Source organism: Passer montanus, unplaced genomic scaffold (genome assembly GCF_014805655.1).
Source record: "Passer montanus isolate IOZ18808 unplaced genomic scaffold, ASM1480565v1 scaffold5, whole genome shotgun sequence".
Lineage (NCBI taxonomy): Eukaryota > Metazoa > Chordata > Aves > Passeriformes > Passeridae > Passer > Passer montanus.
Window position 1 is genome coordinate 2,719,796 of NW_024369929.1, and position 15,888 is coordinate 2,735,683.

The 15,888-nt window shown below is 51.6% G+C and overlaps 1 protein-coding gene across 1 annotated transcript; it reads right to left on the reverse strand.

The window, feature by feature from the left end:
* Positions 1 to 5,385: 5,385 nt before the first annotated feature.
* Positions 5,386 to 6,860, reverse strand: FOXB1 (forkhead box B1). The gene is made up of 2 exons (XM_039723431.1): positions 6,803 to 6,860; positions 5,386 to 6,372 (listed from the first exon to the last, which is right to left on the reverse strand). Exon 2 carries the CDS (start codon positions 6,346 to 6,348, stop codon positions 5,386 to 5,388), a length of 963 nt encoding a protein of 320 aa, XP_039579365.1. The 5' UTR covers positions 6,349 to 6,372; positions 6,803 to 6,860.
* Positions 6,861 to 15,888: the final 9,028 nt, after the last annotated feature.

Genomic DNA, 15,888 nt, shown 5'->3' on the forward strand with positions numbered 1-15,888 from the left:
GTGCTGCCGTGCCCTGTGATGTGGGGCACGGGCACAGTGCCCGGCCTCGCCTGCGGGCACAGCCAGGGCAAGGGCAGGACTGGATAGAGGGGAGAATCTCCCTGCACTGCCCCGGCCACAGCTCTGACCCCGCACAGCACAGCAGCCCCGCTGTGCCCTGGGTGTGACACTCCCGGTGTGCCCTGGGTGTGACACTCCTGGTGTGCGGTGTGCCCCAAGCGTGGCAGCCCCGGTGTGCCCCAGCTGTGGCACTCCCCGTGTGCCCCGAGTGTGGCACTCCCGGTGTGCACGGTGCCCTGAGCCCCGGGGACCAGCCAGGCAGGAAGACTCTGCCCAGGAGTTTCAAGAAGGGGCTGTGGTTCTTAGGGCAAAGGGCGGCTCTTCCCTCTTTTCTCTTTGCAAATATAAACGTCACCTTCCAAACTGTACTGTCCCGGGGGTGGCACTCCCGGTGTGCACGGTGCCCTGAGCCCCGGGGACCAGCCAGGCAGGAAGACTCTGCCCAGGAGTTTCAAGAAGGGGCAGAAGGGGCTGCGGTTCTTAGGGCAAAGGGCGGCTCTTCCCTCTTTTCTCTTTGCAAATATAAACGTCACCTTCCAAACTGTACTGTGACTCCAATGGAAAAATCTGGAACTTTTTTTTTCCCTGGTTGTTGTTGTTGTATTGTATTTTTCTCCAAGCAAGGGTGCCAGTGCAACTCGCCCTGTAGCGCAAAGGGACCCAGAAAGGGAGAAGAAGATAAAATGAATTTAAATTCCAAAGGGGTTTCAGTGCTGGTTTCCTAGTCCCCGAGTCAGCAATGTGTTTGTGAAAATTCAGCCTTTTTGTCTCTCAGAAAAAAGGGCTAAATCTACATCGGTGGCCCAGTCTAGGTTTGCTATTCTTTGCATTTTCTATTCAAGTGAATGAGAGTGAATGAAGTGGCCTGGGACCCTTTATTTGATCTACTCAATTGCATAAAGTGACAGAATTCTAATATATTTGTTTAATGCTCTTCAATGGGGCTTTCACTTTCTAGCTTGCAAATGAAGCCTCGATCTGCAAAGTTTTGTCCTTTTTTTCTTTCTACCTTTTTTTTTTCCTGGCAGAGAGACCATATTTCATAACTTGGGCTACGGTTTGAAGTGATTTCAAGAGGAGTTTTAGACTCGAAAAGTGGGAAATAAAGAAACAGATGTGAAGTTATTGTAAATTCTTATAGTGGGCTCTGGGGCTATTGTAAACCCACTGCAGGCGGTCCAAAGCCTCTCTTTTTCATGCTGTAATTGAAACATATTAATTAGATAATTTGTTGTTAGTTTAAAAGAAACAAATACAGCCCCTCCAAGGCTTCACAGCCTCGGCTTCTTTTTGTTAACAAAAACAAAACAAAAAAAAACCACAACCAACCCACAAAGTGACATTTATATTAAGATTCCGAGATAATTCGGCGCTGAAGTTGATGAAGCTGCTAAGTTTTTTCTCCCTTTCCCAAGGACCACTTTTGAAAAAAGTCTGGCTCATAAAACTCCCTCTCAGGGGTCGCCGGGGAGTTCTTTTCTCCCTACCTGGCACAGACCGCCCTTCCCTGCAAGGCGCGGTTCGAGAGAAAATAAATATTCTGAGTGAGAAGGAGCTGGCTGTCTTCAATAGAGGATTCAGTCCTGTGGGGTGGTGTCTTGTCACATGTCGAGGAGAGAGAAAACAAAACAAAACAAGACCACAAAAAAAAAAAAAAATCGCACACAAAAAACCCAAAACGCTGCCGAGAAAGGATTCACACACCATGCGCTGACATGAAGCAAACCCCCGAGCCCGGCTGGGTTCTCGGGCTTACCTTGCGCAGCCGGGCTCCAACCCATCCTCCGGAAGAAAAGAGCTTTTGCCTGAAATCAACGGTGTCTTTGCATTAAGTACGCCTAGCTTATAATGTCTCGCTGGCAAATAAAATTAAAAAAGAAAAGAAAAAAAAAGAATGAACCCCCCGACCCCCCACGAAATGTCTAAGCAGGACAGAGGGCTCGGCCGCGGCTGCTTCCCTCGCCCCCCATCCGCCCCTTCCCTCCGCGCTGTTGTCTGTTGCTCTCTATTTCAGATCTGTGTTTATTGACATTGGACTTGAGCCATTAGGGAGATTTAACAAGTCAAAGCAGTAAATTCAAGCGACGCGCTGAGCTGCGTATTTGTTTGAAATCAGCATCGCAACATTTGGGGAAGCGCGCGGAGATGCGCGGAGGCTCCGCGGGAGGGAGAGGGCGGCTGAGCAGCGGATCCCCGGGCTGGGGCAGTCTCGGGCAATCGCAGAGATAAAGGGGAAAATGGCATTTGAAATGTACGGCGGCGAGTCACACACTCGCATTATGCAGCGAGAAACCTATCGCACCTTTTGAAAGTGTTTTGCTTTGGGGTATAATCGTTTCAGATCTTTATCTCCGCCGATACTATATAGTTTAAAAAAAGAAAATACTCTGAAAGTGCAGCTTCGTCTTGTTAGTCGGGCTCGGATTTAGTCTTGGAGGATTTGTTCTGACTGCTAGATCTTTAAAGGAAAAAAAGGAAGGAGAAAAAGCTTCCTCGTTGTCTAAAAATGTAGGTCATCGCTTGTTTAGGAAAAGTTTGTCGAGTTATGTGTCCATTGATCTGGTGATAAGTTTTGAATGCTTTCTTTAACTGATCGTGTTGATATAATCGTGGGTTGGACTTGATGAATGAGTTCAGTTGTCCCCCATCCGACAAGCTTTAGCAGCTTCATGCATTTTAATCAGCCCAATGATTCATGTATTTTCCACCTTTTTTCTGTGTGTGGGATCCGATCTTAAAAAAAAAAAAAAAAAAAAAAAAAGTGGTCACAACTGGATTAATTGCCCTCTACATTAATCTTAAAACTTTTGCAAGGATCTTGTGGTGTGTAGTAAGGAAATGGGGATGTCACTTACGGTGTTTATGGTCCAGAAATTCAGAGAGATCAGTGGGAGACAAAACCTCTGTAACATCATTGCCGTAGAATTCGTGAATCCTGCCGCTTCATTAGAATACAATGTCGTTTTCTTGCTAGTTAGCACTTCAGTTGTCTTGTAACTGTGCTCGCAGAATGCCTCATCTCCAAGGCATTTATTTACTCATTTCATTAGATGGCTTCTCTAATATTCAACAGTTGCAGAATCCTTGAGAAATCCCTAGCAGATTTGGAGAATCCTACTAGAAAGTGTTCAGAATCAAGTTTTCATTGTAACTACTTTGCCCTTCCTTTTTAAAAGGGACTGTATATTGAATTACCAAAAAACTGGTACAATTGTGTTAAATGTGCAAACTGCCGGTTTGGGAAAGTGTTGATCAATAAGGATGGAGAAATTCTAGCAGTGGTTGAACAAACTTGTGCTTGAGCAGGTTTAAACGCCAGGTAAAAAAGCTCACTTTAACTCAAAAAAAGATTTTGCAATGCCACTTGTGAGAAAAAAAAACACCACTGAAAAAAAAAATCAGTGTTCTCAGTCCCAAAAAAGTAACTGATTCTTTGAAGATTTTTTTTTTTATGTTTGCTCTGTATTGCAGAAGCTTACTGATTTTTACACTTTTTAGAGAAAATGCAGCTGGCAGTGAGGAGGTGATGAGTACACACAGACACAGGCATGAATGTAATACGTGGTTATATTCGGTCTAAGTGTATAGGGCACAAATGCAGGTGTGTGTGTGTGTGCACAGATGTACAGATATAAATAGATGTTAGATGTAAACCCCACAGAACATGTTCTCCCTTTGCTAAACCGGCAATAATGGCAATTCTAGCTAAGAAGTTGTGCTGTATTAATAACTATATTTATACTAACCTCGCGTGAAAAGGCTGTTTAGATTATCTAAATATTGGAATAACACTATTCCTTCAGCATGAACTAGTGTTTTTGCTTTTCTCGTGTAAACTCTTTAAAAAGACAAATAAGAAACTAAATCTGGATTTACATATTTTAATGAGAAAATATTATTTGGACGACTAGGTTCATAATTTAACGTAGACACTTTTTAACCTTTGTCTTAAAACACACATGCTGGGAACAAGAACACCAATATTTAAAATGCCATGCTTATTCTGTACAGGAAAAAAAAGTTTGAAAGAAATGTCCTTACAGTTTCAATAGACACTAATGCTGTTTAGAGGGCGTGTTCTTTTTTTTTCTCTTAACTTAAGCAGTTCACAACAGAACAACAGTTCAGTTTCCAGCAAACTACCTAAAACTAGAAAGGAGTATATCAAACAAAAGTGCATTTTACACATTTTATAATCATTCATATGCACAAACATTTACAGTTTCCTTAGCCCCCTCTCGTCTGCAAAGCTCCAGCAGAAATCAGGATGACCTCCAGAGTTTGTACCTGCTGTTGTATTACTTTTCCACATTTTATCAGTGACTTCAACAGCTTTTCTTTAAGCTATGTCGGGTCGTGTGCTTGGTAACAGGTTTATTTTTATTATAATTATGGTTGTTGTTTGGTTTTAAGCTATGAAGTAAATAGCTACAAAATTTAAAAAATAACAACAACAACCAAAAAAAACCAACAACAAAGAAAACCTCAGCTCCCCCAAACCTTCGGGTTAACCAGAAGTTAACAGACAAGTCAACTCCTCCTTCTCCTTCACCTGAAAACTACAGTAAACATCCACGTTACAACAGGTACTGCAAAAGGGACCTCGTCTGATTTACAGTACAGATGCAAGTTCAGTATTTACATGAACACAGGCGCTTTGTAAACATGATCGGCGTGGCGGTTCCAGGGCGGGTCCCGCTCCGCTCCCCGCCGCTCCCTCGCCCGGGGCCGCCCCAGCCCGCGGGCCCGGCCGGGACCCGCACCCGCACAAAGGACACCGAGCGCTTCCCGGCGTTTCCAAGATCCAAGCCTTTGCTGCTTGGAGGCTGGAAACGTCGCTGCTCTCACGCAGAGACACTGCAGCCATCCTTGTTTGCGGTACTAGAGATTGGTCCTGTATAAACCCCTGCTTTTCCCCAGACAAAAGAAGGGAAAGAGGCATCGCCGAGCCAGGCTTGCCTGGTCGCCGACGAATCGAAGATGCCTGAAGTACTTTTGGAAAACTAGCAATGCAAGTGGCAGCTCCTACCGGGCGGGAGGGGGCGGGCCGGGCCGGTTCCTTTCGCCTCGGAAGAACGGAAAACAAAGTTCAGAACCGGGGGAGAAACCGAGCCGCGAGGGAGGGCTCGGCTGAAGGGGCTCGGCTGAAGGGAGCTCACGCGAACGGCAGACCTCAGCTTCCCGCGGGGAGTTGTCTCTGCTTTCGAGGAAAAGAGTAGAGAGGAGAGGGGAAAGAAGCGAAAGGAGGGAGAGAAGGGGAGGGAGGAGAGCTCCGAGGAAACTTTGGGAGACAGGGGAAGGCAGCGTCCGTGCGGGCGGCCCGGGTCAGTGCACGGCCACGGAGTGCAGGGCGGGCGCCGGGCTGGTGAGAGTCTCGCTGGGGGTGGCCGGGCTGCTTTGGCTGGTGGCCGTCTGCGAGGACGTGGGGCTGAGGGAGGGCGGCGAGTTCGACAGGATGGTGGGGATGGGCGCGGGCAGGGCGGGCAGGGCTGGCACCGCGGCAGGGGTAGGCTTGATGGGGACTGGGATGGCCGGCAAAGTCTGCCCCCCATGGCAGAGCGGTTTGATGGGCACGCCGTAGGCGCCGTACTCGCTGCTGGCCATGGAGATGGGGGTGGCGGTGTCGATCATGCCGGAGCCGTACATGTGGGGCCAGCCCGTGCCAATGGAGCTGCCCACCGTAGTCAATTGATTGGGGAGGGGGTAGGCGGCCGGCATGGGCTGCATCGTGGAAAAGGCGAGGCCCCCGGGCATCTTGTACTCTCTGGCGATGATGTTCTCGATGGCGAAGGGGTGCTTGAAGCTGGAGGGCTGGGACACGCCGAGATTGTACGTGGACATCTGGGGCAGGTGGGTGCCGGTGGCCGCAAGGGCGCTGAGCCGCAGCTTGGCTTGCTGCTGCAGGTACTGCGCCGCGTCCGCCGGCTTGCTGGGGGCCAGGTGGTCCGACTTGACCACCTTGAAGCGCTTGCGGCGGCGCAGGAAGCTGCCGTTCTCGAACATGTCCCCGCAGCTGGGGTGCAGCGCCCAGAAGCTGCCCTTGCCCGGCTGGTCGGGGCGGCGCGGGATCTTGATGAAGCAGTCGTTGAAGGAGAGGTTGTGGCGGAGGGAGTTCTGCCAGCGCTGTGTGTTCTCCCGGTAGTAGGGGAAGCGGTCCATGATGAACTTGTAAATCTCGCTCAGGGGCAGCATCTTCTCCGGGGAGCTCTGGATCGCCATGGCGGTCAGCGAGATGTAGGAGTAGGGAGGCTTCTGATCGCTGTAAGTGTTTCTGCCCGGGCGAGGCATCTTCGCTAGGCGACCCGCGGAGATCTGCAGAAGGGCAGCGACAGGGGGAGGGGGGCGGGAGGAGGGGGTAGAGGGGTGAGTCCGAGAGGATTTGCACGGACACCCAGTCGGGTCAGCCGGTGGCTCTGGGGCCGGGCTGGAGAAAAAAGGACACAGGGAAGGGGCACGGTGGATCTCAGCCCTCGAAACGGGGGACGCGGGGGGTGGGGGTGGGGGAGTGGGGCGCAGATGAGGGCAGGAGAAAACAGCCCAGAGCCCTGTGCCGCCGCGGGGGGAAAAGCGATGTGCTTCTCCCAGCTCCGGCCTCCCTCAGCCTGGCCTTCCCGCAGGAGCCCGCGTCCGTGAAGTTACTCTAGTGATAGCCCTGTCTTCTGGTCTCTGAGAGGATGAAGGGGACCCCATCCCCTCCCCTCGACTCCCACCCAGCTCCATGCCAGCCCCTGCATGTGCCCACCTTAAAGTTGCTGGAAGTTGACAGTCCGCATCCGGGACGCAGCTGGGAGTCCGGACTCTTTCCCACCCCTCTCCTCCGGCGTGTCTCTCGCTCCTTCCGCGGCCACGCTGCTCCGGTTTAGTCCTGAGGAGGCAGCGAGCTGGCTTGGTTTTGGGAATCCTCCTGTACACCCCTCCCTTCGCCTCCGCGGGCTGAATCAGCTTCTTTTACACCACCGGCAGCTGCACTGTAGCAGAGGCTTGTTTGCTTCTCTGCAGCGGCGATGAGCTAACTAGTTGCCTCCATGTCCTTCCTCTAACCATCTGATAGTTTTATGTGGTGACATGAGCAGAAAAGACCCCTGTAGAGGCGCTTCATTAATGTGCCACTTCTTTGCTATCATATGACAATCGCCTTGGGAGCAGGGGGAGGGGAGCAGGGAGGAGGGGGCTGGAGAGAAAGGCATAATCTGGTTTCATTTACACCTATTTACATGGACACCTTGGGCCAATGGGAATCATTTCCATTTGAAGACAAGGCGAGGGGTGAAAAGGCTCCGCCAGCGGAATTGCAGTGCGATGGTACCCGGTGGCTGGGGGTGGGGGGAAGGTATGCACTAACCTCTATGTGGACTTTGCAGGAAGCTTAGTCTGCAATTCACACTTACAAATGGAGGTACTGAGCAGTGGGATGTTTGACATGGAAATTGCTTGGCTGTGGTATTCTGTTTGTTCTGCATTGTTATCTGATTTGTATTGTTGGCTAACTTAAGGCGACTGTTTCCCCTGTAACGAGGGACTTTCTCTTTGCCAAATCCGCTCTCCCCTAGCGAAGGTTTTTCGAGGAGCGGTGAGATCGGGGCTCCTCGGTAGCCGCCCGGGAAGTCAGTCCCGTCCCCCCCGCACGGTCGCACCCCAGCCCAGCAGGAGCGCTGCTCTGGTTCCGCGGACCTGTTGGTGTAAAGACGCGGGAGCTGCTCTCAATACACCAAGAGAACGGGCTCATGACCGGGCACACGGTCCCGGTGTGCTCGGTAACCAGCTGCTCTGCCCGCGGGACCGGGGATGCCCGGCCGGCCTCGAGGCTGGGGGTCCCGCAGGGCTGGCTGGGATGGGTCCGTGTCAGCGGTCACTGTGCTAAACATCGTCACCTTGACGCCTTCTGCGGGGTTTGCGTGATGTGTGTCATCTGTTCGCCTGCCTGCGTGCTTCTCCGTGCCCACTTGTGTGTGGGAGCAGGCAGGACGTGTAGCAGCCGAATTGCGGCTCTTTCTGTGCACACTGCTCCCTCCTCCGGGAGCAGGCCCCATGCTGGAACCGCAGTTCCAGAGGAGCAGCTCGCTGCCAGCCGTGTGTCCTGGGGGCAGGATCAGGCCCGGAAGGTGCCAGGCTTGCCCTGGCACTGGAGGGAAGTTTGCATGATGTGTATTCCCGAGGCTGCGGTGCATCCTGTCACCCCAGAGCCAGAACTGGAGATTGTCTCGGGAGCTGCGAGCCCGGGGAGGAAGAGCCTTTGTGGTGAATACACATCAACTCCATTAACAATATTTTCGGAATCGGTCAATAACTCACCAAAACGTAACTTAAACACGATGAATTTAGGAGATTAAACAATTTCATTAATATTGAAATGGCCGCTGAGGCTGAGCGCGCGCGCTTGAAATGCAAGCACACGTTTTTCAATATTAACAGAAGTACTTGAAAAGAAGAATAATGTCACCTTCTTAATTCAGCAAAAATAGCCGGGCTGGGGGAGGGAGAGCAGCGGCGGCTCTGTGCAGCGCGGCTGCTGAGAGACGGGCTCTGCGAGAGCCTTGGAGTCCTCTCGGAGTCGAGCAGGGCTCCCTCAAACCTGGCAGCAGCCTCAAAACGCATTTGCACATCGCGACCAGCGCCGACCTCGTGTGTGTTAAACCGTGCTCCCTTCGTCCCAGCCCGGCTGCCCTCGGTCCCATCTAATCCCTCTCTCTCGGGGCAGGATGTCGTTTAGAGAATAATAAGTAAATAATTGTGTTTCTAGGAATCCGAGAAGCCGGCCGGCCCCGCGCTGCCGAGCTGAGGAGCCCTTTGGAGGGGATAGACCTGCCACATGCCACCCTCTGCCCCTTGCAGGGAGGGCCGGCAGCGTTTGTGCTGCTCAGAGCCCGGGACTTGCCTGGCTCAGTTAATCGGCTCCGAGATGCTCCATCCATCTGGGCAGGGCAGGAAGGCAGCTTCCCAAAAAAAATTTTTTTGGGGGGGTGGAGTGGGTAAGAGACGATGAGACGATGGATATTTGTTAGAGGGTAGGAAAGACAATACTCTGAAATGAGGAGGGATTCCTCCCAGCATCCCCTAACACTGGACAGAAAGCTTCTGGTTTGTGTTGAGAACCCCCAAATAAGTGGGTGTGAGGGATACTGCCCTCCCACACCCCCCACACACCCAGCTCCCCCATCCCCAACTTCTAACACCCCCAGTTCAGGTTTTGTCTCTCGGCCCAAGTTCACTCTTGGGATGCCTATCTAAAACACAGCTCAGAAAATCCACACACTGACAAATACTTTTCCTCTTCTCTTTGCCGGTACCTTTTCTTTTCGAAGAAAGAAAATACCAAACCAAACCAGCTGATGCAAAAAGGAATCCTCAAGCTATAAAGTTAAAGGAAAGTCGACTTCCGTTGTCATTTGCTACTCTGAGTGCAAACGAGGTATGGCTGTAAGGCGTCCGATGTTTTTTCCTAATGTGGGGGTTTTTTTCCTTTTTTTTTTTTTTTCCCATTGCAAAGGAATGTGTGGGGTAGGGCAGCTGAAGTCATCCCAGTAACTGATACCCAAAGTTTCATCTCATGCTAAGAAGCAACAGATGATAGACTTGGGCAATATAGGATTTAAAGGTAATTGTAGCATTTCCCTTTTACTTTGAAAGTCAACCCTCCATTAGGGAGGAGGAGAAGGTGAAGTGAATCCAAATCCATTGTGTGGAAAACCAAAACAAACAGACGTTTTTCTGAAGTCTAATTCAAATAAGGAGCTCAGAGGAAGTGTTGGGAAAACTATATAAAATACACATAAGTCAATTATATCAATGTTCAAACCCAATGGAAATCTATTTCATGCAAGAGCCATTCAGCCCTTGCATGGAGCCCATCATGGACCACCTTTCTGCATGGAAGGTTTGCAATAGCCCCCTTTCCCACAAGCAAGACCACACACGTTTACAGATTTGGTAATAATTTATGCTAATTTTCCTCCATAAATCCACAATTCGCCTCAGTGGCAAGCAGGGCTGTTGAGAGAGGAAAAGGAGACAGAAAAGTGACAAATACAATATTGATTTTGAATCCTTGTGGCTGCGAGCAGGTGTGTAGCTTTGCAGAGGGGAGGAGTGGGAGAGGGGCTGTGGGGGGAAGCCAAGAAGTTTTCCAAGGATAAAAAAAATCCACTCTGTGTGAGAGAATACTCACAACCTTGTTAATATTTACAAACCAGTTGGGAGAAAAGAGAAAGGAGGGGGGAAGTACCAGCTTCTTAGGGTTTCCTAGGCTGCGAAACACAATGCCAGTGTCTGAGCAAGCTTCCCCCGTTTTGGAAAGTCAACTGCAGGCTGTTGGTTGTGGCTGCGTTTCGGCTAAGCCTTGCCCTCTTTTTTTTTTTTTTTTTTTTTTTTTAATGGTTCTGCTTCTTCTGCTTCTCGGAGGCTGAGGAGAAGAAAGCCAAGATACTTGGGGTCTCCTGCTTTTCTGTGTGCTTGAACTCCCGGTGCGGTTTCCCGAATAGCTCCGGCCGCTCTGGGAACGGCTGGGCTTTGTCCCACCCCACATTCTTCACCAAATCTGCCACTTTGGCGTGAAACTACTTAGCGCCCTTTCAAAAGGATTTTGTTCCTTTCCCAATGAGCACTAAACAAACTCCCCCTGCCTGTCAAGGCCGGACTGAGAACTGTTCCCCAAACCTGTATTCCCGATAGCTCGGGATGTGCAGCGCGCTTTGTGCCCGGGGGCCCGGGCCGGGCTGCGCCGCTCGGGACCCGGGGCTGGGCAGCGCTCCAGGCCGCCCTGCCCTGCCCTGCCACCACTGCCCGCTCGCTCGCCGCTGCTGTCACCCTTCCGAGAGCCGGCTGCCCGTATGCGCCCTCCTGGGCTGCCCCGTCGGGGGTTTCAAGCGCCGCCAGCCCGAGCCGGCCCTTGGCCCCGCCGGGCGCACCCAGCGCAGAGCGTCCCCCGTGTCCCGAGCTCAGCGCTGTCGGGCCCGGGCCCGGGCCGCGCTCGGAGAGCCCGCGCTGGGACACCCCAACTCCTGAACCCCGAGAGGAGGCTGCTGCTCCCGCTCATGGCTCTGCTCCGGAGCAGCCGGCTCCCGGTTCCCCGGCAGCACCTCAGCCTCCCCTCCCTCCCCACGCCCAGGACTCCCCAGGACGGCTCCGAGGAGTGCCAGGGTCACCCCGGGTGCGTGGGGCCGGCTGGGCACGCAGCGCTGCCCTCTCCGCTCTGCGCGCCCCCGCTGCCGGCCCGGCCCCGCGGGAGCGCGCAGGTGCGCGCAGGGCCGCGGGCTCGGGCGGCGCCGCAGCCGCGGCTCCCCAGCCTTTGGTTAAGTCCTGTGCTGCTAGCGCGGAGTGCGGCTTGAGCCTCGACGTTATTGCCCTGAACGTCTGTCTTTGTGGAAAACTTGCTTTGCCTTCCCGGAGGTGCTGGAGTATTTATCTACACGTTTGGGATTTATTGGTTTGTTTATTTATTTATTTGGAGAAGTAGCAGGGGAGGCCTCGCAAACTTTTTCTTTTTAATCTTCCCTTTTAAACAAATGTCGCATTTCAAGCTGCCCTCTCTTCTCCTTTTCACATTGTAGGAAATATTGAAAATGCCACCTTAGTATTGAAGGGATTAACTTGCTTTTCTCCCAGCCGCTAACTCTGGTGTAAAGGGAGCAGTAGATCAACTGTATAATGTGTGCACTGTTTGGTCATTTGTACAAGCAGAACAAAGGTTGAGCTAAGCCAAATTGCATTGCACTTGTGAACCGAGTCCCAATTTGAAGTATCTTTTACAGCAGGGGGAATGAGAACAATTTCGTGTATGTCTAAAAGGGAATAACAAAGCCACTTTCTAGAGCATCTCAAAGTGAAGTAGTGAGGCGTGACATTCCCAGGGTGAGGAGGGACAAAGGCAGGGTCAGGGGGATGAAAAAGGGAATCAAACAGCCACTTTCACATGTCTGCCCTCAACTGCTGCACCTCTCCATAATAGGAAACAACTGTTGTAAAAAGGGGGATTGCTCCCATTCATTCAAAATAGCAAATGATAGCTAAACAACATTGTCAAAACTGAATCAACTTCTGTGCAGTACCACCCAGAAAAAGGTATTGTGTTTTGGTTAATAGCTGGGTGGAGCAAACTTGATTTTCCTTTTTCTTTCTTTTCTTTCTTTCTTTTCTGTCTCTTTTTTTGTTGTTGTTTTTGGGTGTTTTTTTTCAAGGACTCTTCTTTCCAGATCCATCCGTTTCACAAACTTTATTTTTTATCATGAGCCTTTTTTTACAAGGCGTACTCGTCCCATTCACGCTTTCTCCTACAGTCTGCTCTTGCCTGTGCAAAACCAGAAAGCAAAAAATAGGAGGCTGAGTCCTGTTCTCGCTGCAGTCAGAGCTGCGGTTCAAAATCCATAAACAGCGTAAATCTTTCTTGAATTGCATGTGCGTGTCGCCCGGCAAAAACCACCTTTAAATTACTAAGTTATTACTTAGCCAAACATTGTGAAGTGGTTTTTATGACAATTGACGATGATTTTAAATTGCATATCCACAAGAATAATGGCGCGCGCGTTACGGTTGTTTCCCTTCTTTATAAGCAAAGGTAATAACCGCTTGCGGAATTCAGGCTCGGACAAACTTTTTCCCGCATTGTGTGAAGTCTTTAACGAGTCGGGCTTTAATTAGGGTCAGAACTTTGAATGCTTGTGTTTTTCTCTCTGTTGGCGGGGGGCATGTTTGCAAACAGATCCGTAAGTTGCCGCCGCGAAGGCGCAGCGCGGTGGGGGGGTGCGCTGTGACTGTGTGGGCGCCGGGGCTCTGCACTTTCCCTTGCTGCCGCAGCGCCCCTCCCGCCCGGCCGCCACCCACCAAGCTGCCCAGGGCCAGGGAACACCATTCCCGAGCGCGGGGCTCCCCGCCCCGCCGGGCCCGCTCCTCGCTGGGACGGGACGGGGCAGCAGCGCCCGCCGGAGCCCCGGCGCTCCACCTGCGTCCCGCGGGGAAGCGACAGCCGAGTGTCCGCAGGAGCGGAGGGGCTGCTCCCCCCTCCCGTGCTGTGGGCGGCTTCAGCGATGCGCGGGGCCGGCTCGGGGCTGCGGGAGCGGCTCGGCCGTGGAGCGCCCGCACGCTCGGGGCCCGTGCGGCGGGGCGGAGGGCAGCGCGGGACGGTGACAGGGCAGCCTGGCGGCTGCAGGCGAAGCGCTGATTCCATTTCCCGAGTCCAAGGCTTCCATCGCTTCCTTGTATCTGTTGACATCCTCCGCCCGCCTCAGCTCTCGCCCGCTATACTCACGACGCGAGCGAAGCTCCCGTCTTCCCATCAATCTTCAGCTCTGCAGCAAAAACCATATTAACCTTCTTTAATATTTCATTCCTGGAAGAAATTCTTTGGATCTAACTTTAGAAAATACTTCCCCGCAGCGATTTCTTCCCATGTATTTTTTTTCTCCTTATTTATTATCTAGAGAAATGGTAGTTATACAGTATCCAACCAGCTAAAGAGGCTAGAATTTGATAAAGTATTTTTTCCCCTTTTGGCGAGCAAAGATTTTACATGGGAATAAAAGGCATTTGGAATGGCAAAGCTTTTTGAGCTCTGAGAGCGAGACGTCCGCGCTGTCATTCAGAGGAGAGCCCTTTACTTCTTCTACGAGGAAGTATTTCCGTCCAAGTTCGCTCTCTCTTGAGCCGAGACCTGAAAAAGCCTTGCTCTGTGTTTTGGGTGACGGCAGCTTCAGTCGGCGCGGCCGTTTTCCCGTCAAGGTAGAATTACACTTGTAAGAAGCGCCCCCGGTAGCGGAAGGGAGCCGGGGCCGGCTGAGCCCCGCGGACCTGTTGGCAGCCCCGCGTGGAGTGCGCGGAGCCGGGCGGAGCTGCCTGGGTAAACTGCTTGTGTATTTCACATTATCATCCCGCTATCTGCAGGCAATGTAGATTTTCTAAAGATCTAATGAATAAACAACCAGCAAGTGCTGGCGGTGTAATTTACATTGTTAATGCCTACATGTGTATAATAAATATGCATTTGTATGTCTTCAAATAAACTCTTTTTAGTTTCTAACCTGTGGTGATTTTTTTAAAAGCTGTCTTTTCCAAGAAACCAATTTTCCTTTTCGTTTCCTGAGCTGGTAGGGATGGAAAAGACCTAGCAAAGCGCTTCACATCTGCTTTTCAGTGGCGGCGGGGGATGCGCGGGCCCGGGCGCTGCCTGCCCGCCGCAGCGGTCCCGGGGCGCGCCGGGCGCAGCCACCGCCCGCTCCCCCGGCGCGGGATGCAGGCCACGGCCAGGCAGCGCCAGGCACTCGTTTCTCAGCGCAACTTGCCACGCTTTTAACAGCAGAACAATTTAAATGTACAATATTAGCTCACAGTATTAGTCTGGAGGTGCAAAGAACAATCCATTCAGAGACTGAGCTTCAAAGGCACCGGATTCCCCTCAAGGAAAAGTTTACAAATGTGGCTGCTCCCTCCCTCCTTCCCTGCCTCCCCCTCCTCCCTCCCTCGCCGGAGACAAACGGTTTTCCCCGAACGTTTCTGTAGAGGGCATCCCTGACCAGATTTCTCCCACGTCGCCGTGCGCAGCCCGCTCCCCCCGCTCTGAGCTGCGGAGCGCGGGCGCTCCGTGCGCGGCTCCGCCAGCGGGCTCCGCGCCGCCCCACGGGCCGCGCACCGGCAGCAGCGGCTGAAGGCGAAGCTCTCGCTTTCAGATCTTCAGGCTGAAAAGCCTGGCGCTTCTAAGCCCCTGCTGACTTCACCTTGGGAGGGATAAAGATTTTCTCCTCATTTTTCGCTACAAACCAGGTGCCACTTTCTTACACCGCTTGATGGCAAATGTCTCGTCTTCAGCGAGCTGGATCTGGCATACATTATTTTAATTAAGTCTATGGCGATTTACTTTCCTCTGAGATCCATTCCACGGTGCAATTAGGAACGTATTGGTGCTAGCACATATGAATATTCAGGAGAGTGTCAATTAATTAGCAGACAGAGGAATCTCATTATGGTGCTCAAAACCCTTTTAGTGCTAAGCAGAATTAAGGGGGCATTTGCCAATGTGCTGGATTAGTGAATATTTTACTGCGCGCTCATTTAACTTCATTATCATAGCACTTACGCTACTCTCTGATTTTATTAATTAAATTGCTCATTAATTTATCCAGAAAGGGGGATAAAAAGTTTTATGACGCCACAGCACTCGCGTGGACGCCCCAAAGAGCGAAGTGCCGCCCTGGCGCTCCGCAGGAAAGCGTTTCCTCGGGGCCGGGCAGGGCAGCGCAGCCGCCCCACGCGCGGGGTCCCGCGCCCCTCAGCCGGGTGCATTTTTGTCTCCCCTCACCCCAGAGATAAGTGTAATGCGGCAATTAGCGCTGCTGCAGCAAAGGGAAAAAGGGTATCGCTGGGAATTTGAAGCGTAGACTTCGAGTTTCATCTCTTTTTCTACTTAAATCTTTTCTCAGCATCTGGGGAGCGGGAAAGCCCACGATGCGATTTACCCCTTAATCTCTGCCCAGGAAAAAAAAAAAATCCAAACCAAAAACCTGCAGAAAGAAGAGGCATAATCTCATCTTTCCGAGTACTATGGACAAAATCGAATGCGATGGCTTTCCGACAGAGACAGAAGCGTAACCTGAACGCTGCGCTGGGGAGGAGCGCCAGTGCTTCCCGAGGCCGGGAGCGGCCAAGCGCGGGGTTCGCAGTTTCTCGGCGCAGTCAGGAGAACTGCGAACATCAGAAGCCAGCCATCAGGATTACGCTCATTTTCTAATTAGGCAATACTTCAATTCTCATAATTTTTCCAAGGAGCATTGTATTAAGAGCAGCTATTTAAAAAAAAATGTCCGTGGGATATTGTGCTTTGCAAAAAACAAACAAAAATTCCCT